The sequence below is a fragment of the Rhipicephalus microplus genome, chromosome X, assembly GCF_043290135.1.
Source record: "Rhipicephalus microplus isolate Deutch F79 chromosome X, USDA_Rmic, whole genome shotgun sequence".
In the NCBI taxonomy this organism is placed as follows: domain Eukaryota; kingdom Metazoa; phylum Arthropoda; class Arachnida; order Ixodida; family Ixodidae; genus Rhipicephalus; species Rhipicephalus microplus.
The window spans coordinates 466,586,637-466,610,215 of record NC_134710.1 but is presented as its reverse complement, the minus strand read 5'-3'; the positions used below and the strand labels follow the sequence as shown (position 1 = coordinate 466,610,215).

The window sequence follows — 23,579 nt, the reverse complement described above, 5'->3', positions numbered from 1 at the left end:
GAATATAGACACCTGTCTTTTGTGCCAGTGATACGACTGTACCTCATTCGGTAAAATGGCTGTCTAGTTTGCGGCGAAATCAAAGTGAAGAATGCAAGATTCTTTTTCTTGGTTCTCTTTTGCGTGGCGTATGGCTGATTCTTGAATGTATCTTATGTAATCATGGGTAATCCACTTCATGAACCATATACTTAGCTCTCGCAGAAAAGCACTTGCCTGGGCAGTTTTTTTTGTTTTTTTTTTACTAGATCGCCATTTTCGCATACTGCATAGGCTACCTCAATATCTTCAGGGATTCCTAAACATGTGGCTGTCAGAGCATTCTCCTTAGCACAATAGTTACAATGGCCTAAGAACAATCACTTGTAGGGGAGTTGCAAAGACATAGTTCTTTCAAGAAGTCCGCGTTTAGGCAACACCGGTGACGTCTCGTAGGGCAGAAACACACTCTGTGGCATTAGCTCAGTATATACAACGGCACACTTCTTGGTGTGCTGCAAGAAGAAACCACTTCGGCCTCAGTGAATAAAACTTTGAGAGCCCAATAGACGTGTTCGGATTAGCTTCTCTAAAGAGACGGTAAGCCTCTCACACCGAACGGGTCATGAACCTTTTCGAAACAAGCTCTTTTTTTCCGTTAATGACAACCGATACTACATCTTTTTTGTTGGGACTCTGCCGAGAGCAGCTATACTCGTCTTTGGAGTAGTAAGCCATAGCTGCCTGGACGTCCATTGGGTTCAGCCGTGTAATTTTTACCGCATTTGGTGCTAACAATTTCCCGTGTTTGCACGCCAGCGTTGGGATCTGTATATCATGTAAGCTGACAAGTTTGTTATAAGCGCTTGGAGTTTTCGGCGCTCTATATCGCTTGGCAACAGTGTCAACAAACGCATGTGCTCTTGATACGAAGAACACGCTTCATAAGCTTGCGTGAAGTTCTTGAACCACTGGGTACACACACTGCATTTTAGATCTGATGGTTGAAAGTGGCGGTTACACACGTTACGGTGGCATTTCACAGTTACTGTAGAATTGCTGCTAAGCTGTCTTGACTCTTCATGAACTTTGCTATTTTGCGCATGCAGCTTCTCTAGTCACATATGTGACAATGCTTCAGGCGTGTTTACGCACCGCTCTTGACTTCTTCCTTTTTCTTCTTCCGGCAAAAACCCATCAGCTGTTTCAGCTCAGAAGCCATTAGACGAAGACAGCATATCTCTGAGGCGTCTGAAGCAGTTCTGGCAGATGTGGTCATTATGTGCATGGCGGGCAGCTTTCGGCAAAAGCTTCTGGAGGGCAAATAGGCCGATGTCTTCCACCTTGCGGAAGTTTCTTTGATAAGGTATTTTCTTTTTATGCAACATGAGGTAATCTGAACAAAAAACTCTATCCCGGCTGAAGCGGTCAGCCATCGCCACGCTCCTTGAGGCTCAAATAACTGGCAATGCAACTATGCGTGAAACCAGTAGTACGAAAGTGATCTATCTGTCGTCTGTTCCTAAATCTTTCACCTTTAATGAGAGCAGACGTAAAACAGTGTGCACAAGTATCCGCAGTGCGAATGCAAAACTGAAGTATAGTACGTTAAAATGAATTTCACAATGTTTTTGTCAATAAAATTACGGGAGGCATAATCTTTGTCGCTACTTTGAACCATATGATCTAAAGCATTGCCTCCGAGATGCGGCGCACAGCAATTCATCTGTAGAGCAGACGACAGATGACAACTTGATCTAAAGCACGTTCTTCAGGCTAATGCGGCAGTCTTCGTGCCCCAAATGATAAAAATTTGTTATGAATCATTTATGAACTCATTCAACATTCAATTTTCTTACCCAACGTGTTGAAAACACATGGCCGTCACAGCAGCTCTATCTGTGTGTCAGTAATGGAGAGGCACCACATATTAGAAGTCTCAGTGCTCTACATATAAGAGTGAATTCAGATACTGTAGAATATTGTGTTCAAAATAGTTACTCCTATCTGCTAAAACAGCCTTTCTTGCTCATTGCCGCTTTTCCGTTCCGATTTCTAGATTTCTCAACTTATAAGCACATTCTCGAAAAGCTCTGATTTGTACCACGAATATTCTCGCTAAAAACAAAATAATGCAACTTCTTTTTCTATATTACTGTATGATGGCCTTCGGTTGTTTATTTATGAGATTTTAAGAAAAATCAAAGATGGTGTTTTTTTATTATTCAAATTTCAGTGGAGCACACTTTTGCCAATATGAGAACTTTTAGGCAATATATAAAAATTTACATTTGCCCTACGGCAACAATAATTTATATACCTAATGAACACACTATATTCTTAAAACGTGTCAAGTTTGAAAACGCTGCTTGTATTATTTTCGGAGAAAAAAAATGGGGAATACGTAACTTACATTAAACTGTCGCAAAATTAGACATTTTTAAAAGCTATTTTCTTTCGGTCTACAAACTTGAAACCGTATGAATTCATTTTTCATTTGACATACATTTCAGGTAAAGAATATCTTCCTTGAAACAAAAATATTTGTTTTTTTCATAGTATCTGCAGTTTTCGAAAATGACAGGAGACGAAATTGGTGCCTCCGTGTTGGTCAAGTTTGATTTTTTTTTTCTCGTAAGTTATGCCGTTAATCATAAAACGAAGTTGATTTTCGGGCTACCTGGAGAGAGGTGCACGAAATATAAAATACTCAATGAAATCTAAAATATCAACTTTTGGACCTGTGTCAATCTCTCGTAGAATCAGCCTCTTTCCTGCATATTTATATATATAGATATGTATACATATGCGGTGAGTGACCGCGATGCCGACGCTGGCAGCGAAATCCAGCCAAGAGTGTCGATATGGTTGCTATCGCAATAAAATGTTGTGCAGGTTGAAATTGTTTGCAGCATGAAGTTGCACACAATATAAAAGGAATGTTCCACAAGGTACATGATAGATTGTTGTATCAAGAGCAGCACCTACGTATTAGAGCAGTAACAGACATTAGAGCTGATTACTGTTTTAGAGTGGAAGCTCCTTATGGTCTAGGGCCATCTATTCTTCCAGCATAGCCAGCACAGCATATCCACAGACAGACAGAGGAATGGATGGCTGCTTCGCCCTACTCATCATCATTCACTCCATGGGCATGCTGCGATTTTTTTTTTCACACAGCCCAGTGTGTTTTAACATCTCTTATTTCAAAATGAAAATGAACAAGGTAGAACTATTTTTGCATCTTATCCAAAATTTGATGCAGTCAGTTGAGTGTGAGCCTTGCCTGAGCCTTGTTTGCCATAATTTTGCCATGGTGATATGTGCACTGTGCAATTATTTTAAAAAAGACACTTATTCAAAATGTGCAGCTTGTTTTTTGGATCACAAAACTTGCCTTATTGTATTTTCATTCGTGAGTCCAAATCAAACTGCTACTTCCTCTTAAACAGAGTTGACAAAGCACCCTTATGGGGCCATTTCTTGAGTTTAAGCTGCACTGTGTACTTTACGCAGGACTGGAGTTACGCAGTCACACAAGCTATTAGGTATTCTTGATTTGTCTTTTTTTTTTTTTTTGATGCTGAACGTTAAAATCAAAGTTTAAATTTTTTTGTGTGCGAACTGCGTAAGGATATACAGACAACTTTTTCCAATCCATTCAAAGTGGCAGAGCTTTGGGTTTCATTCAAGCCTCTCGAAAGGATGGTGTGATGAGGTTCAGCACCGTGTGCCAAGTAAAGCATCAGTTTAGGTGTTGTGATGACGAAGAACAGTTTCGGCCCCGTATCTTGTTTGGTTCTTTACAATGTTAAAATTTTAATATTTGCATAGAGACATACTATACCATTGCCATCTTGTAATAGTTTGACACCACTGGGGCATAGTGTGGACATAACCTTGGGCATTGCTGCAGAAAATAATCTGTGTACACAAGGTAGCCAACGAAGAACAAGCTTACGAACTTTTGATAGAGGCAAGAATACTCATGGCCTATTTACTTTCATTTAGGTGTACGTTAAAGAACTCTGTTATTTTTTTTTTTGGAACAGTGTACTTAAAGTGGTTATTTATCACCTTTGCAGTCTGGAAATAATAGGTATTTTAATTTGCAATCCCAGATACAGGAGGACCACTGACAGTGCTGCAATATCAGACTCAAAATATCTGCTGGGACAGAGTATGAATGATGAATGTAGCCTTAAACGTAAAAATGTGCTTTTAAAGCAAGCCTCATTCGAGTTGGCAGCACCTTGCGGCATTAATGGTCTCCTCATGATTTCAGTGGGCATCACAGACGGGCAAGTTTGTGGGGCACTAGTTAGCCACATTAGTGCATAATGCCTCTCTTCTGGCTGTTTATGCAAGTGATGTTTCAATTTCTTTTTTTCAAAAGTGGCAAGATGACGTGGTTATGGAAGGCAGGTATTTCCACAGGATGATGCGTGTTGCATGCTGGCCGTCACCATGGACACCTGGTACACCCACTATTCCCATATGTAATGCCCACATTCAAAGAAAACACTTCTAATCTCATCAAAATTTGTGCACATAATGTTTTGGGGTGCTACTTTGTGAAGTTTTTAAAGGTGTTTTTATGCAACAACAAAAATTGCACCCTAAGAATGATGCTAGCATTAATTTTACAGTTTCGCGTCACATATAATCAAGGGTAGTGCTGTGAAACATTAACAATTTCATTATCAGACCCAGATATCATAAGTAAAAGGCCAACATGAGCAGTTTTTTTACCATGTCTATCTAATGGCCATTGCTAATCTCCTGAGATGACCTTGTATCGCAAACCTGTTGGCAGAAATTGCCAGTAAATTCAAATATATTAAATACAGGAAAAAGTGTAAAATCAAAACCAAATTTCTGTCATGTAGTACTGTGTTGAAAGTACACTGAAGAGCCAAAAGACTTTTTTTGTATTAGTAAAGTACAATTTCACTATCTCAAAAACACCACTCTAACCGCGAGATGACACTTGATGAACCAGAAAATGAACAAAAAAATTAATGAATAAAATGCAGGTGGCGATGTGACCTAAGCTTCCCGCACTAAACCCCGTGATGTAGAAGATTTTGAAGGTGTCTGCCGAGGCCTACATAACTTTTCATGAATAAAAATGAAGCATAGTCATCTGTGAGTGCCGTAGACTTAGCGTACGAAGTTCTAGAAATTTTCATAAAGCTAATGTCACAAAAACACAAAAAATGCATTTTGAAAATTTGGATGTCACGCACGAGATTTCGGCACGAAATTTAAGGTGAAATTTCAACCTTGACTTTCTCTGCTAGTAATGAACTTATGATAGTGACGCATGTGGCATTAGAGTTTTCGAAGTGTGGTTTATCGATAAAAACCAAGTCATTGTTGCTTTTTAGTGTACTTTTAAGGGGGCATAAAGCAGAAGTCTTGCTTGGCATATTTATGCAAAGGGCAAAGGCACAGAAGAAATTCAATCATGTCTTTTGCGCCACGTTTCTGGTTGAAAAGCATCTTTAACCAGTGCTGGCTAATATACAAATACAGGGTCTAGCCGTGTTCGGTAAGTCATGCATCATGCGAAAGTAGCTTCTACTCGCATTAAATTTCGTCGATTTTGTCTTTGTGACATCAAACTCTGCTGTCCACACACTCGTACCTTCTTTTCATAATAATACAAGAGTGCTTTAGTAGTTTGTCCTCAAACTTCATGTTAGCATTTCACCTAATTGCCATTGTCACAAACTTGAGTGACCTAGACAGGTGGCACCATCTAACTGTGGACTGATAAATTGGGCAAGCATGTAATGTAAATGAATGTACTGGCTTTAAATTCCTGAATGCCAAGGGCATCACTAAGGCTGTAGCCAAAACACGATCGCTGCCATCTTGGCACTTTGGTCACTATGACCAGGCCATAGAGTTTTATACAATAATACCTAGAAAGGGAATCGAGCACTAGTGTCTATGCGGGCGCCTTCAGCGGCGCTTGTGCCCCCATGGGAGTTGTGAATAGTACAGGCTTCAGGTCTGGTTCACACGATCGCAGCACCAAATTCCTCTCTAGGTATTATTGTATGAAACTCTATGGACCAGGCTGTCACCACACAGTGTGGCCAGCAATTTTCAGGAAGCCCACCGGGCAGCTTGAGGTAATCAAATAAAGATCCTTTGCAGTCAATTTGCACATATTTGCAAGATGTTTCAGCGCCCGAACAGAGGAAAAAGGACAGGGTAGACAGAAAGAGCGCTGACTTCCAACTAACTTTATTTCACGGAGTGGCAAGAATATATACTGCTAAAAAGGATGATAACATAGCATGAAGGTAAAATGCAAGCCTAATCTACACATCAGTAACAAAACACGTGTGACGGGTCCTCTATTGCCTCAAAGCCCAGCCAGGTAATCACGTTCAGCCTGTGACAAAGCAATCGATGATGTGCTTACACATTTATCTCCTAGCAAGTGTATTTTTTTGGCTTCGATAATTTCTCGGGTAAGCTGGTCCCTGTGCCTTGCCAATATTGAGCACTGATCAAAGAGAGGGGTGCACCCACAATCTCGGCAATGAATGCCAAGATGCCCTTGTACCACATATTGCACATTGTTTCGGTGTTCTCGGAGGCGGTCATTTATGCACCTGCCAGTTTGCCCGACACAGATGCACCCACACGTCAGTGGAATCAAGTATACGACTCCCACTGCGCATGGGACGTAGCGTGTCCTGTGCGCGACAGAGCACGAGGCAGAATTTGCACGAGGTGCATTGACCCGTTTGCAAAGCCTCTGCAATTTTTCCGGTGCAGAAAAAAACCACAAGAACGTTGGCGTCTCGAGCAATCTTTTTTAGCCTGTGTGAGACGTCGTGCACGTAAGGCAGTACGACAGGCCGGCTCTTTCTGACACTGTTTCGCTTATCCGATTTCTCGACTCGCTTCAAGACAGTGACCAGCTTTTCCGCCACCGAAACGAGAACATGCGCGGGGTAACCAGCTTTGGTAAGCCGCTCCACTTGTAGAGCAAAGCTGTGGTGTACCATGTGGGTGCAGGACTTCTTTAAGGCATTGACAAGGCAGAGGCTAGCAATGCCCCGTTTGACCAATTTAGAGTGAGCTGAGCTGAAAGGCAGAAGTGGCTTGCCACTTCTTGGTTCATACATCCAGCAAAGATGTCGGGATTCTAGCAAAAGCTTCAAATCTAGAAACTTCAGGTTTGTATCAATGGGTGATTCATGGGTTAGAACTAGTGGTTTCAGACACTCTCGGAAAATAGTCAACACGTCAGAGGAAATGGTCTGAAAATTTTGACTATCGCATTTCAACAACACTAAATAATCATCAATAAAATGACAAACTTTAAAAACTACAGAGTCGTCAAGCTTGTTTGACAAGACACGATCATGATGTGCTAGAAATATGTCACTGAGAATGGGTGCCAAACATGAACCAATACATATTCCACTTTTTTGTAAGTAGTTTTTGTCTTCCCATGATGCAAAAGTGGCCTTCAAATAAAAACTGAGTAATTCTAATAAGCTGCTGTTATGAATTCCAGTACGTGTTTGGAACACTGATGATTCTAACCTGTCTATGGATTCCTTACACATTTAAGTAGTTGTTCATGCAGCAAAGAGTAATACAAGTACTTAATATCCACAGACATTGCCTGGAGTCCTGTGTTAGTTTGCCCAATAATGTCAATAACAGCGTCAGAGTTCTTGACCAAAAAAGGATCGTCTATTGTTATATGTTTTAGCTTTTCCTGCAAGAAAAGTGCTACCAACTTTTTCTAGGTCCCCCTTTCAGTTACAATGACCCGCATTGGGCAGTCAATTTTGTGAGTTTACGCAGAAAAGAACAGGTCAAGGCTAAGCTTTTTGCAACTCAAAAAGCTTAGCCTTAAGTCAATGCCTTAAAAAAGTCCTGCCCCTACATGGTACACCACAGCTTTGCTCTACAAATGGAGCGGCTTACCAAATCTGGTTACCCCGCGCATGTTCTCGTTTCGATGGCGGAAAAGCTGGTCACTGTCTTGAAGCGAGGCGACAAACCGGATAAGCGAAACAGTGTCAGAAAGAGCCGGCCTGTTGTACTGCGTACTGCCTTACGTGCACGACGTCTCACACAGGCTAAAAAAGATTGCTCGAGATGCCAACGTTCTTGTGGTTTTTTCTGCACCGGAAAAATTGCAGAGGCTTTGCAAACGGGTCAATGCACCTCGTGCAAATTCTGCCTCGTGCTCTGTCGCACACAAGACACGCTACGTCCCATGCGCAGTGGGAGTCGTATACTTGATTCCACTGACGTGTGGGTGCATCTGTGTCGGGCAAACTGGCAGGTGCATAAATGACCGCCTCCGAGAACACCGAAACAATGTGCACAATGTAGTACAAGAGCATCTTGGCATTCATGGCCGAGATTGTGGGTGCACCCCTCTCTTTGATCAGTGCTCAATATTGGCAAGGCACAGAGACCAGCTTACCCGAGAAATTAACGAAGCCAAAAAAATACACTTGCTAGGAGATAAATGTGTAAGCACGTCATCGATTGCTTTGTCACAGGCTGAACATGATTACCTGGCTGGGCTTTGAGGCAATAGAGGACCCGTCACACGTGTTTTGTTGCTGATGTGTAGATTAGGCTTGCATTTTACCTTCATGCTCTGTTATCATCCTTTTTAGCAGTATATATTCTTGCCACTCCGCGAAATCAAGTTAGTTGGAAGTCAGCGCTCTTTTTGTCTACCCTGTCCTTTTTCCTCTGTTCGCACGCTGAAACATCTTGCAAATATGACTACGCACCAACTAGCCCAAGCTTCCACTCTTGTCAATTTGCACATATTTTAAGCCTGTGATTTTGCAGAGATAGCGGAAGCATGTCCGCAAATGTGCCCAGTGGATTTCATTGAGATCCACTGATCTAAAAAACTGCCAGAGGTCACCTTCAAGGGCCCAGTGCAGGTTATTTTATGGTACTTTTGCCAGCTATGAGACTTGATCATAACTATAGCACAAGTGAAAGCAGCAAAAGCCGAGCATTTGATACTTTAGTTCTTGAAGTCAGTTTCCATACAGGATTGCAGTTTTGTACATCAACAATCTATGGCAGCATAAATGAGGTTTTATGCGGGCAGTTTGATTGGTTTCATATAAAGAATACGTCACACTTGTTCACAATGAAGTTACTGTGAGGAATTCGGAGATGGGATGAAGTTTTCTACTTGTTACAACTACAGATTTCTGCATTGCAATCGTATTTCCTGTGCAACCAACTCAAGGAGCGGAGCAAGCCACCAGTAGTATCGGTTTCTATCAAAATGAGAAACTAGCACTTGCTCATCTGTAATGCCTCGCTGCACTTAGGGACAGCGTGTTTGTGACTGAGAAGTATATTTTAGCACACACTCAAACTGCTTAGAGGCACCAACAAAAAAGCAATCGCAAAGCGTGAAAAGGTGAATTCATTTATCTACGGCAAAACTTTATTCTCTCAACTCTCAGCGTGTGTGAACTATGGAACTTTCTGCAGCTTTCAGCGGTTAGTGGAGTGACCCATGTGGTGGTAATCATGTCGAAAATTGTGGTGCTTGTAAGGTCATGTTTCTGAAACCAAGAGATGCCAAGCGTGTTTTAACTGCAATTAGCATGACATGTCACTGGTTGAATGAAATGCGATCTGCCTGCTATTATTTGCAAGTTTAATAACTTTTGATTGCATGTGTCCATCTCAAAAGTTTCTTTTGCATTTATTTCTGAACATAAGCATCACATTGATATGCAAAAGCTTTGAGGGTGAGCTTCAGACCCAGGTTTCTTATTCAGAGGATGTGGCAATCAAGCCCCGCCGCAGTGGTCTAGTGGCTAAGGTACTCGGCTGCTGACCCGCAGGTTGCGGGATCGAATCCCGGCTGCGGCGGCTGAATTTCTGATGGAGGCGGAAATGCTCTAGGCTCGTGTGCTCTGATTTGGGTGCACGTTGAAGAACCCCAGGGGGTCAAAATTTCTGGAGCCTTCTTTTACGGCGTCTCTCATAATCATATTGTGGTTTTGGTACATTAAACCACACATATCAGACGTGGCAATAAAAACTATTTTTGTTATTTATGCAGATAAAGTGATTGATTTGGCATGAGAATATTATTCGTGGCATGCAAAATCACCCAAAATGGACTTTGAGCTATCTATTGTGTGTTTTTAACTTCATAAATTATTCAATTAGACATAAGTTCGTCATCGCATAAGAATGTTTGCAAGGGCCCATTCTGTGCCGTAATGTTATCGGTTTATTCCCAATATCAAAATAAGCATACACAAGACTTTCTGAAATGCTCTAAACATATTTACACCTTTTACAAAAAGCCAATTAGAAAACTTTGTATGGCATGCAGAGAAATATGGGAGGCTTCACGGCACTTGCGCATGTCTCAGAATCCAAGTGTGACAAACGGAATGGTTACACCTTTGTTATACACACATGATCAATAGCAACTGCTAAAAAAAATTAAAGCTCAGAAAAGGGAGCAGAAATCTACCAAAACAGAAGGGAGCTGGTTTTATTTTCCATCAAGCTAATGCACCTTTGTGGCTCTCTGGAACTCTGATCTGTTCTCTTTATAATGTTGCCAGTATGGTAGCTCTGTGGCAAAGTAAAGCTGTTGCAAGATTTGCATTTTTTAAACTCAATTTTTTCAGTTCTTGACGACAACACTCAAGTAAAATGCTTTGTTCTTCTGCTGCTTATTGTAGCTTAATATTTTACCATGACAAAAAAACATGGCCTTGGGATTGAGAAAGTAAAGAAAAGGAATTCACATTAAAAAATTGAACGCTCCCAATGCCATGTCCACCCTTTAACTCTCATGCAAAAATTATATATATATATATATATATATATATATATATATATATATATATATATATATATATATATATATATATATGAGATATAACAGACAGTAATGCCAAGGAATGTACAGGGGAAGTTATTAACATTAATGGAATGTAAATAAGAAGAAAGAAAAGTGGATGAAAAAATTATCAACGGTTCCTGCTTACAGTTGGTAATTTTTTCATCCACTTTTCTTTCTTCTTATTTACATTCCATTAATGTTAATAACTTCCCCTGTACATTCCTTGGCATTACTGTCTGTTATATCTCATTATTATTGTGTTAAAAACACGGAAAAACGAGCCCTTAGGTATACACTTCTTTCCCTTATTTTATATATATATATATATATATATATATATATATATATATATATATATATAACCTTTGGGGTTTAGAAGTATCCATTCCTTGCTAGGCTGCATTGAGTTCAAACAAATACCACATCATAGTGGTCTTAAACTAAAAGTGCTTTAGAGGGAGAATACTGCCAACATATCGGATCTTGTGAATGGCCCAGGAGGCGAAAGAATGTCCAGTGTGAAAGCTGCTCTTTATGTACAACCAAAGCCAATATTTGCACCAGGTAGGTGTTACAGTTTTTTGCTGTCAGTACCATTCTAATTTTTTTTTACAGTATCCCCCAAAATTATGGTAGTCTCTATACAAGCTGCTATGGCAAGTATGAGAATGCCTAAACTGTCATTCTAATGGCATTCATTGTAAGCTGGTTACATTCAATGTAATGAGGTAAATGCCGAAAACAGTGAGTAAACTTCAGATAAATTCCAGCAAAACTGCCTGCGAACTGTGACAATTAGAGAGCAGTTTTTCCTCAATGAGACTGACTTGGTGCAAATAAACTAATGACATAAGAATGTTAGTCATTCAAGTTGTTGAAATGCACTGTAAGAACAAGGACTTGATAACAAATATTTGACTTCGTTATATCAGCTTAGCACCATTATTTGGATTATGTCAGCACTGCAGTGTGCATCTGCATATCAGCTAGTCGAGCTAGTGTTTTATCTCTGACAATTCAACAGTATGTTTCATGATCAGCAGTAAAAAGTATGTGAAATAGTATGTTCCTGAACACAAGGCAGGTACCAGCGGGGCACCATTCCAGGCGCCTTGAATGTGGTCCCAGCCAGAGGCAGGCTCACAGCAGCAGGTGTGGTGGTGGTGGCAGGCAGCCAGAAAGAACACACTGCAGCTGTGAATGTAAGTCCTACAACCCATTTATTTTTTGAAAGGCAGCATGCAAGCAAGGCCTGCTCCCTGCAGGTGGCCAATGGACTGGTGCGCAGCGGTCAGCCCCGGGTGTGCCTTCTGCACGGTGGCATCGAGGTCCTGCGCACTGTGCTCGAGCTGCCATCCTAAGTGACCGGCGGTGGCAGCAGCCAATAAACAGCGTTCACTCATACACCACCTACTCATTGGGGTTGAACGTGTCGATGTACATGTTTTTCTTCTTGTGCATGCGGCGCACATGCGAGCGGAGGTTGTCTCTGCGTGCTGACCGGTAGCTGCAGTGCGGGCACAGGTGCGGCTTCTCGCCAGTGTGCATGCGTCGATGCTGGATTATCTTTTTCAGCTGGATGCTCTCAAAACCACACACATCGCACAAGAAGTTATTTCCGCTGCGGTGCTTTTTCATATGATTCTCCATGGCTTCCTCGGTGGAGCGGTCCTTGCCACAGATCTTGCAGCTCACCTTAACGGGTACCAGCTTGGCAGCACCTGGCATGTGGGCCTTCTTCTGATGCTTGCGATATGCCTCGTACACAGTGCACGTGTACGGGCAGAGGGAGCAGCGGTACTCCTCTGCATTGTGCCTCTGCCGCTGCAGGGGAGCATCGGGCTTTGTGCGCTTCTTGCCGCAAGGATGGACGCCTTCTTGCAGCACGTGCTTCTTTATGTGCTTGTCAAGCCTGTCACGTCGCACAGATACGTACGAGCAGGACGGGCAAGAGTAGAGCGGATAGAGTGAGCTCTCCTCAGAGCTGGAATAGTCGGCACTGCGAGCCACCTTGCGTGACACGCTGTGATGCTTGCTGATGTGCTTCTTGAGATTGCTGCGGCTCTTGAGCGACTTGCCACAGTCCGGGCACTCGTAGCCGATGTCTTCGATGGAGGCCAGGGCACGACTCTTTTTCTTCAGGGTTGGCTCAGACAGGGCTTCCTCGACAGCCATGTTGGGTCCCACCTCCACCTCGCCCCCTTCGATGATGTCCTCTTGCTTGATCATCGAGTTGGGCCCCACCTCCGCCTCGCCCCCTTCGATGATGTCCTCTTGCTCGATCAACGAGTTGGGCCCCACCTCCGCCTCGCCCCCTTCGATGATGTCCTCTTGCTCGATCAACGAGTTAGTCCCCAGGATTATCTCCTCGTTGGCCTCCCCTTCCTGCAGATGCATTTGGCTCGAGGGCGAGAACAGCATGTAGCTATACGTGGTACCCTGGCCCTCCAGTCCACCCAGGGTCGTCTCCTAGTGCAAATTGAATTCACCACGTTCTTCACCGTTCATTTGTAATGAGTTTATCTGTCATAGCCATTGCAATCAAATATACTAGCACTATAAAAACTGCAACAATAGACCAAACTTGAACAAAATCCTCCAGCAGTGTCACAATACATGTTGGCAACATGTGCAGAGTTTAAAGGAGAAAACATTTTGAATTAGAGTTGGTCATGCTCTTGAACAACAGATTCAAGACTGTTCCAATGTTCATTGGGCGACAGCAGGGAGGATTTGTTGAACACCCGAGCTGAGCATTGAACAGTCGACGAGAGGTGCAAATTTGCAAAATAAGCACACTGCTGTGCAGATGAAAATGAAAAAACGAGGTATAGTTTGTGAAACGGACTGATCTGTGTAATTTTTCTGTGAACAGCTAGAGGGGTTCAAGACCATTTAATATGAGTGACATCTCTGTGCTAACCTGGTAAATTGTACAATAGCATTTCTTCTGCACACAGTTGCCCACTCTTGGCTTTGACAAGAAGCACCTTTGATGGGTCCTCTTGTGCACTCTAAGAGTGGATGACAGTGTGCATTATGGCAGCACTGCAAAGTAGACACAAGCGAGGCATCTTGTCTGAATCGTTTCATCCCTATTTTTACTTAGCACTCCTAAGGGCTCAACATGGCCGTTCAGGATGCAGTGCAATGTACAGCCACACTAAGCCATGTTTGAACTAAAATTTGATGACCCTGCAGCAAGTATTTTCTTTTTACCACTACTTTCTCAAAAAGTTTCTAAATACAATGGATTCAGCACCACTGCTAAGCAGTGAGTCTCAAACAAAATGTTAGATAATTAAACGTTGGAATGCCAAAAATGGTGAATTTACATTTAACATTAAAGGACTGATGACTGGGCCAACGCACTCATGGACAAGGCTGCAACTGCTCTGCATGGGCACAGTCGGAAAAAATAGGAAGCTTAAATGCGTCGCTGCCTGAAATAATGCTCACCTGGTGCATTTCTCGGGCCAAGTCCATGTGAATTACTTGGTTGATGGGCAGCACTTTCATGTCGGGACTGTCGTCGGTCACAATCTCACCCAGAATATCGGGCCCCATTTCATCACCTTCCATGATGATCTCATCAGGAACCTAAAATGAAAAGAACCTGTAGGTCAAAGCTATTGCTTCAGATCAGCTACAATACACACCATTACTGAGATGGCCAGGAAATGTTTATAATGACACAAAGCAACAGTCTTGGTAAGTTAGGCTTGAAAATGTCCACAATAATCCTCTAAGGTGACCAGTGCAATGTATGTTAGATTCCTACAGTAGCACACCTGGTCTGAGTGAAAAAAACTCTGAGTGCACCAATGCAAGCAGAGTTCGATAATAGTATACTGAAAAAAATATATATAGAAATTCCTCAAGGCGGATGCAAAATGTTTACGCATATTTTTGATCAGCTGTAGACCAATGCACGTGGAGCTGCATATGGATGGCCATGGCATAAAGCAGCATCACCATGGTGGAAGCAGAGTGCATTCTAATCACTTGTGCAACTACATTCCACTCTCCAGCTTCCACAAAGGCACCAAAACATGCCCAGCCTGGAAGCACTGTTTGTGCTGTATACTTGACCACCGTTGATTGCATGCAAAGTATATAGATGAAAAGACAGGTGCAAACTTCCAAGTGAAAGTTTAGTATGTCTAGGCGACGCATATATACTATTGGATAAAATGGCACACAACTGCGCAGCGTACCGGCACACAGCCACCAATTTTCAAGAAAGCTATCTCCTTCTATGGTCAATGCTCGAAAGATCGCGTAAGCGGAATCTCTACCCTTTCGTTCCAGTTCAGATGCCTCGACAGTCTCCTGTGAGTGTTGATCAGCATCATGGAATGCTACGGTGCACTGCGTAAACAATAGTTTGCAACCACACTAGTGGCAATCAATAGCTGAGTTTCCGTCAGTGCCCTTTTCTCCTATGTGAGCATGTTCACACCATCAGTGGTTGAGAAATTGACTAATTTACTCAAAGTAAGGCTTTCCACAGGCTTATACATAGCAACTTCTGTGCAACCAGTATGCTGGAAAGACTGTTGATGGTGGCTAGCTTTGGATGTGCACCGGCAACCGACCTGCTATCTTGACTCATTGAGCTGGTCTAAAACCACAGAGGTGCCAACCTTATTCTTTGCTAGCATTTAACGTTATTTACTATACTTTATCAAGAAGACCAATAGTCTTCTACGAAATTTCGATTTTATGTAGGGGATGAAAAATTTTATTTGTGTGCAGCACTTTCACTTTCCTAGGGATGGCCTGATGAAAACGTGGCCAAACAAGCAGGTAGAACAACAGTGGGGGCTCCTTCTGGTAGGCCTACAGTGTGATCTGGTCATTACTTCTGCTGGTGGAATGACTATGCTATAATAGATTATTTCTCCTTCTATGTGACCACAAATCAGCACCTGGAGACCACAGGCATGTAAACTAACAACATGCTAAGAGCAAAGCGATGTGCCCCTTAGAAACAAGCAGAGCTCATCATTACTTCTTTGGAGCAACTGCTACTTCAAGCACTCCAGGTCGTCGAAACAGCTGGAGCTACACTTTGCTTAGAATTTTTTTTCGAAAACTGCACTGTCTAGCTTCACTAACCAAACACATCAGTTGGCTCTTATTTGCCTGTTGTGGATGCTATAGCCAACTTCAAGCAACCTTGAAATGATTACGATGGGCCTCTTGTTTTTGCTGCAACAAACAAGCTGTCTATTGAGAAAGCAATTAAAGCTGCATACAAGATATGGGGAACCATTTAGCAATTAAATTTGCAAAGTTGGCTTTTCAGCAAGACTATTTTCCACCATTCTTGACTACAGACTGCTTCTCTAGCTTTCAAGGGACACTGACACAAATTTTGCACCATGATTTTGTTTTCCTGCATTAAGTAGCTTATGACCCACTTTTCTTGGCTAGAAACCTTGTTTATGTGAGTGCACAATGGTTTTATTTAGAGACATTTTTAGAGTGGTCAGTGTGTTCTAATTTCTAAGAGCACAAAGCTAGGCCGGAGCAGTTCCGGGGGAAAGGTAAACGCAGCTGGCGACGTCACAGCACAAGCGAAGCTGCAGGTGTGGAGGAGAAAATCAAAGGAAGTGCAAGCAACCAGAGAACACTAACTTGTTATGTAGGTTTGCTTACATTGGCCCTGCATTGATGTCCTTGTCGCGAGGGGCTCTGCATCTTGCTCAGTCGTGCAGCGTGCACTTTAAAATTTATTTTAAATATGTTCTAGACTATTCTTTCCTTGATACCTTGTAGATGTGTGTGTTCTTCATATAAATCTATCTCACTATCTAACCTTTGAAACTTTGTGTCAGTTCTCCTTTAAAGGAACGCTGAATAAAATGTTTGACGCCAAGATTTTCAGCCAAATTAAAAGATTGTGCATTGAAAGTAATATACAGAACATTCATTTCAGGTAGAAAGTAGAGGAAAATATTGAATTTACTGAGTTTTTCACATGTCCAGTGGCCACGCTTTGAACTAGAGAAGGTGGCATGTCAACAATACCACCATGTCTCTCAAACCCCCCTCCCTACGGTTCCCAGAACTCCTATGGAGAGCACCTCTCGGCTGGAGTATTTTCGGAGGAGGACCCTGCACGTGCCTGGGAGAATGTGACATAATGTATGGGCAGCTGTCACATACTTACAATCCAGCAAAAATACAGCCAATTGTTCAAAAATACATGATCTAAACTTTGTTTATAGGACCAGTGCCATCTTCCTAGTACAATTTCGATGTTTTTACAAGTTTTTAAAATATTTGTTCAGTATCCTTATAAGTGCGTTCACCACTCCACATTCCACTGAAGGCGCACCAGCACCACAAGGGCTTTTCAAAAGTGAGGGCAGGTGAGAGAAAGGCCTGAGGGACTGAACTAAATGGGAAGCGTAACTATTTTACAACATCTGTGGTAAGTTGCCAGCCAAACTGGATTGTCACCTGAGAGTAAATGAAGTTGTTCATGTTGATCATGGAGGAGGAGGAGACCATAGACATCGACACAGAAGGCGAAGTCTCCTCTTCAGTGCCGAGGGTCTGCATGTCCTCGGGCACCACTTCCACAAAGTGGGTTCCTGCATCCATCATCGTGCCACTCTAGCTGCAGTCAGGCTTTCATGCACCACTGGGAACAAAACAATCATCTCATTTAAATTATTATTATTTGTGAACACTTAATTTAAATGCAAAAAACAGATTCCAAATACAAATAAATGATTCAAACAAGCAAAAGAGAGAAAAGTAAGGTGGTCAGCAGCACTGTTTCACAACAATTGGGATCGTAACTGCTCGAGAAAAAGCGGAACACATGATTAGCACAATGAAACTTCTTCAGAGGGAATCCGTGTTGATGTCACGTTTATCTTACTTAGATGTGTTGTACTCAAAAGGGTGGTGCCATCAAATTTTGAGTCTAAAACAAGCCTCTTGTGGGTCGCCTCTGTATGCTAGGACACTCCACACGAATGGTCGGAGGCAGCAAACATTTAGAATATATTTAAATTAACCTCCAAAACGTAACTAAATGCCGTTATTTCGACTAAAGCCCATCGCAAGCGCGTTCAGAACTGTCCTGGCTCTGTAGGAAGGAAAACCAAAGTTGCATTGACGTCACACTAGATCTGTAGTGAGCATAGGCGGGAGCAGGTTTCCCCTTTCGAGTGGACAATGGTTCGTCGCAGCGCACCCCCATCCTATTATGCCAAAGTATGAGGCTGACTTCACGTCCCCCCCACCAAATCGCAGCACCCCATCCCTATAGTGTCAGTGCGTGGGACTACGTTTGCATCCCCTCTTACCACCCTCCCGTGCGCACATCTTATTAAATTGAGGTGAGGGACCTCTGGAGACCTCCGCTATGTATACATACCGTCAAAGCATCACGGTTACTGCACGTTTAATTTGCGGGTGATTGTGTAGCACGTCTGTGTGAGAGCAGACGATAATCAGCGTCACGTGACCAAGCGACCTACACTGCCCCGTCACAGCCCAACTCGGTGCCCACAAACCGAAAACTATAAGGGTACGTGTTTCAGCTAAAACGCACCAAGGAATAAAAAAAATTAAAATGAGTGCTATGCGTCTCCAGCTAGCTCAGTATTGTTCTTAGCTGTATGTAGCACGTCAGAATAATTTTTTTGATCCACCAAGCGTGGTAGTTAACAAAAATTGCTTAATGAACTTCCTAAATACTGACTCTAGAGAAACAATTTCGATACAAAACTTGTAGCTCTTATCGAGAAATAACAAAATTTTCAGTTTACGGTAAGATAACGCTGGTTGATTTTTTTCCAGGGTTTGTTTAAAGTGCACGAAATTCAAAATATACCACGTGATTGCCGCCTAACGCGCGGCGCCTTTAGTACCCTCAGATGTAAGTTGAACGAATTAGCGAAGGCTTTTCACGCACGAAGGTTCCTTGAACAGGCTATCGGGGACTACGATAAACATTAAGCGATGGTTGGATGCTATCATGGATTTTTAAAAATGGGCATGGGGGGGGGGGCGAAAGAAAGAAACAAGGACAATAAACTTCTACGAAAAAGTGGCTGCTACATGTATTGCGATACGAGACCGGAGGCAGCATACGGCGCTACGCAGACGTTTTAGGGGCGAAGCTCCTTAAGGCGTGGGCTGTGCGTCCCCTGTATGTAGCCACCTCTCGTTTAGTTCTTGCAGTGTCCACTAGATGGCAGTACCGTCTCCTGTATGTCGCCTCCTCTCGTTTAGTTCTTGCAGTGTTCACTAGATGGCGGCACCGTCTCCTGCATGTAGCCACCTCTCGTTTAGTTCTTTTAGTGCTCACTAGATGGCGGGACTTGTAGCTGATGATGAAAAGATGCAAGATGTTATAAACTAGACGGCGGTACTTGTAGTTGATGATGAAAGATGCGAGATGTTATAAAATAGGAAAGATGTCACATATGGCACGTGTCATTGGTGGAAGGCAATCGTTCGATTTAGTGCGGCGACGTACGCTAGGGGGAGCATTGTAATAAAATCGAGTAGGCAAAATGTACGGAAGATTCATGGTTTACCAGGTTTTCCTCCAGAGCTTCGCCCACTCATCATCATTCACTTCGTGGATATGGCGGCACTTTTTTTATTTTTCTTTTCGGGCCAATGACAAACATTTTGATAAAAGAAGGATATAAAAAGCACGATGGGAATGTATGTGGTGCGCAGTTACTATTTATTTTTTTACACGCTTTGACAAGAAAAAGCCCACTGGAACGATGCGTTTCGCTAATGAAGAACTTGCGAATATATGGTTCTTGCCCTCAGCCGAGCGAACGGAAACAGGAGAGAGGCGGCAAAAATATTTGATTTGATTTGTCGAGCTTAATGTCCCAAAACCACCATATGATTATGAGAGACGCCGTAGTGGAGGGCTCCGGATATTTCGACCACGTGGGGTTCTTTAACGTGCACCCAAATCTGAGCACACGGGCCTACAACATTCCCGCCTCCATCGGAAATGCAGTTGCCGCAGCCGGGATTCGATCCCGCGACCTACGGGTCAGCAGCCGAGTACCTTAACCACTAGACCACCGCGGCGGGGCGGCAAGAATATTTCACAGATGGTACCCAGAAATTAGGGTAAATAGTTCAACATTGGTGCGAAATTACGAAACGCTAAAGACAGGCACGTTAATTCAAAAAGCGGCGTCAGCGCACGAAAGGTGTGACTGAGTCTCTTAAAACAGACATTCTGGCTCACATGGCAGCCCATCCCCACGCAAGCGTGTGCGACGTGAGTGCTGAGACCGGCGTTTCCAGCAGTAAGGTTTGGCGCGTACTCAAGAGCGGAGGACTTCACTCATACCATGTTCACCTGCATCAACAGCTGGAAGACGGAGATTTGCAAAGACGTCTTGACTTCTGCAACTGGATACTCATACAGAAAGAAGGTAATCCCGGCTTCCTGAAGAACATAATCTGGTCCGATAAAGCTCGCTTCTCGCGCAATGTCCAAATCAATGTTCACAATGGTCATTACTGGAGCGCTACGAATCCTCACTGGCTGTTGCAGTCACAACACCGGGTGCATGCAGCGGTTTTTCAGTTTTTGGTGCGGCATTTACGACGGCAAAATTATTGGCCCGGTCTTTTTCGATAGAACACTCACCACAGAACGCTACATCAGCGAAATACTAAATGGCCCACTTAGTGACTTCACCTGAAACCTCCCTCTAGCACAGCTTGGGAATATTTGGTTCCAGCAAGATGGCTCTCCTCCGCACAGCTGCGCGTGGACTCGAACGTGGCTTGATCTAGAATTTTCTGAGAAATGGACCGGCCGTCTTGGACCTGTAGAATGACTCGCAAGATCCCCACATTTGACTCTGCTAGATTTCTTTCAATGGGGATACACTAAAGGCTACGTCTACACCGAAGCGACGACAATGACTACAAGACTGAAGTCTAAAATGGCATATGTGGGCCGCTCTAATACTCCACGAATGCTACGAAACGCGACAGAAAATGTGCTGACTCGATGTAGGTTGTGTATAGGGGCTGATGTAACTGCCCATGACGGCTCAATAAAGGTGCTTTGGACTTGGCAATTACGCTGATCTCTTTCCAACACCTAGCTTTCCTACTATTTACGAGTTATATATAAGAGCACAGAACACTTTTTTATTCGTTCTGTTTATTTATACGCACTACGCTTTAACAGACAGGTACTTAACATAAATTTCTAAATGGAGACGAAGTGCGAGCAATAAACTTTCGAACCCACAGCCAGCCGTGTTGTATTTCTTGCAAGTATTCAGCAGAGCAATCGTACGTAATCGATGCAGATATGACAAAAAAAAAAGTTCTGGAATGATTTCGGGGACACCGCTAGGGGGCCACGGAGTGCGGACGTGTTGCGCGTCGGCTCCGCAACTTTCCTATGTTTTCGGTGGATTGTCGAATTTATCGTGGAAAACGCTTCTCACCATCGATCGGCGGCAGTCTCAAGGACTTCCCTGACACCAAGTTTTTCCAGGTGGGACCACTTTTTAGCCACTTATTGGCGCCTTTTATTCCACCACGAAAGCAAGAACGCCAAGTCCAGCGTCTCCGCGCACGCCATAGGCCGGCCGCTGCGGCGGTGGGGCCTGCAAGCCTAACGTGTCGCCGGACCTCCTCGGAGCTCCCGATCCCCGACGGCAGCGTACAAGGCCTTTGCCAGGGCTAAATGGATGTCGTAGAGGTAGAAGGAGAGGACATTCGGCCGGAAGATTTCGGCGAGGGAGCAGGATGGTGCAGCGTAAAGAGAACGAAACAGGCCGACGGCGCGTCCGAGTCAGCGCAAGACCAGAAGACGGAGACGCAGCAACAGGCGGCTGCCGCGGAGACTACAGGGATTGCCCCGGATACTGCCACAGCGGCGCAGAATAAAAAGAAGTGTGCTCGTTACTTGCAGCACCTCGCTAAGGCGAGCCGAATGCCAGAGCTACCGCCCGATGACTACAGGATCATTGTGCGCCCCCGCGGCGGATTCAACGGGGCTGAATACAAGATAGATCGCATTTACTGCTGCCTTCGTAACGCGGCAGGTATCGGTAGAGAAGCGGCTAGAGAGGACAGCATCTGCCTAAACATTAAACAGAACGTCGTGGTGCTCAGCACTCCGTCCGCGGACAGAGCCAAACGCTACGGAGCCATCAGCAAGCTTTGCATCGGGAACCGAGAGTTCGAGGCGAACGCCTATCAGGCCGCCCCGGAGAACACTTCCAAGGGCCTGATTAGGAACATTTCCAAAGACGAGAGCCCGGAGGACATCGTTAACAACCTAGTGACGCAGCGCAACCCCGGCGTGCTGCATGCCAAGCGAATGGGCACCACGGACAACATCATCGTATTGTACGACGGTTTCCATGTTCCCAGACACGTATACTATGGACCTATGCTTGTGAGATGCTCCCTCTACAGAAAGCACATCGACGTGTGCTACGCGTGCGGGAGGCTGGGCCATCGCTCCGACGTGTGTCCCAACCCTGCCGACAAGATTTGCCGTGGCTGCGGAAGCAGTAACCCACCGTCTGACCATCGCTGCGAGCCGCGGTGTCAACTGTGTGGCAAGGATCATCTCACGGGTGACCGCGTCTGCAAGGCGAGATACAAGACTCCTTACATAGTCAAGCGTCGCCGCCTAGAGCGAAAGCGGCGTGAAGAAGAGCAAGCGGCCGCAGCGTCCGACAGCATCTACAACAGCGGCATTAGCACCGAAGGCAACGGAGGTTACTACAATCATTATCCGGCGTTTGACAGTCATTCATCCAACGCCACCCGAAGAGGACGCTCGACAAGCCGAGACGCGAGAGGCGGCGGCGGTAAATCCCGGTCCCGCTCTCGCAGCCGGACACCAAGGCCGAGAAGCATGTCGAAAACGCGCGGTGGCGCCGTTCCGGGCGCCGCAGCTGTCAACCAAGGCATCCAACAAAGTCAGCAGCATCAGACGTGGCGGCAGCCGCAACAACAAGGACCCATGGGCACATGGCAGCAGGTGAGATGGGCGGATGTAGCCGCCTATCGCGCCGGCGGCGTTGTTTCGGCGGGACGTCCTGGCGGTCCCGCCGTCGGTGGCGGCGGTGGGAGCGAGCTCAAGCTAGCGGTAGAGCGAGCGCTAGAACAACGCCTAGGACCATTACAATCGATAATTTCAGAGCTGAAACGCGAGAACGCCGCCCTTAGAGCGGAAAATTCCAAATTGAAAGGAGAGGCTCCACGAATGCAACAACCGCAGCAACAGTCGAGGGCGCCGCCACCACCGACGCCTCGGTCTTCGACTCCGTCGAGACCCGAGGCGGCGGAGATGGACACGGATGACGAGAGCAGTTCGGGAGAGGGGGCAGGCGGACGCGAAGACCGCCCGTGTATCGCGAAAAGGATAGCACTAGATCCTGCCAGGCACGAATCCACACAGCGATTTGGCCGTTATGATAAGCTACAGAAACAAATCGATACTATCGAGACCAGCCTCGATGAACGTTTTGCTAAACAGGTGGCACAGATGAATGACATGTTCAATAGTGCGATAGCTAAGCTCTCTGAACAAATGACACAAATGCTCACCGCGCACACGGCGCGCATAGAAAACATTGAAGCGCGACTCCCGCCATCTGCGGGCAGACCGATTAGAACGGTGAGTAAGCCCTACGCTAGACAGCAACAGAGT

At 44.4% G+C, this 23,579-nt stretch overlaps 2 protein-coding genes across 5 annotated transcripts in view; one reads left to right on the top strand and one right to left on the bottom strand.

The window, feature by feature from the left end:
- The window catches only part of LOC119160826 (TBC domain-containing protein kinase-like protein), a 146,235-nt gene extending 133,952 nt beyond the window's left edge, over positions 1-12,283 (top strand). For all 3 annotated transcript variants that reach the window (XM_075880743.1, XM_075880744.1, XM_037413074.2), the window contains 2 exons: positions 11,964-12,081; positions 12,145-12,283. In XM_075880743.1, coding sequence (XP_075736858.1) covers positions 11,964-12,081; positions 12,145-12,240 — 214 coding nt within the window. In that variant the 3' untranslated portion in view covers positions 12,241-12,283. The remainder of the gene's footprint in view (positions 1-11,963; positions 12,082-12,144) is intronic.
- The window catches only part of LOC119160827 (uncharacterized), a 34,065-nt gene continuing 22,568 nt past the window's right edge, over positions 12,083-23,579 (bottom strand). For both annotated transcript variants that reach the window (XM_037413076.2, XM_075880746.1), the window contains exons 2-4: positions 17,351-17,534; positions 14,339-14,479; positions 12,083-13,348 (exon numbers count right to left, since the gene is read on the bottom strand). In XM_037413076.2, coding sequence (XP_037268973.1) covers positions 12,290-13,348; positions 14,339-14,479; positions 17,351-17,497 — 1,347 coding nt within the window. In that variant the 5' untranslated portion in view covers positions 17,498-17,534 and the 3' untranslated portion in view covers positions 12,083-12,289. The remainder of the gene's footprint in view (positions 13,349-14,338; positions 14,480-17,350; positions 17,535-23,579) is intronic.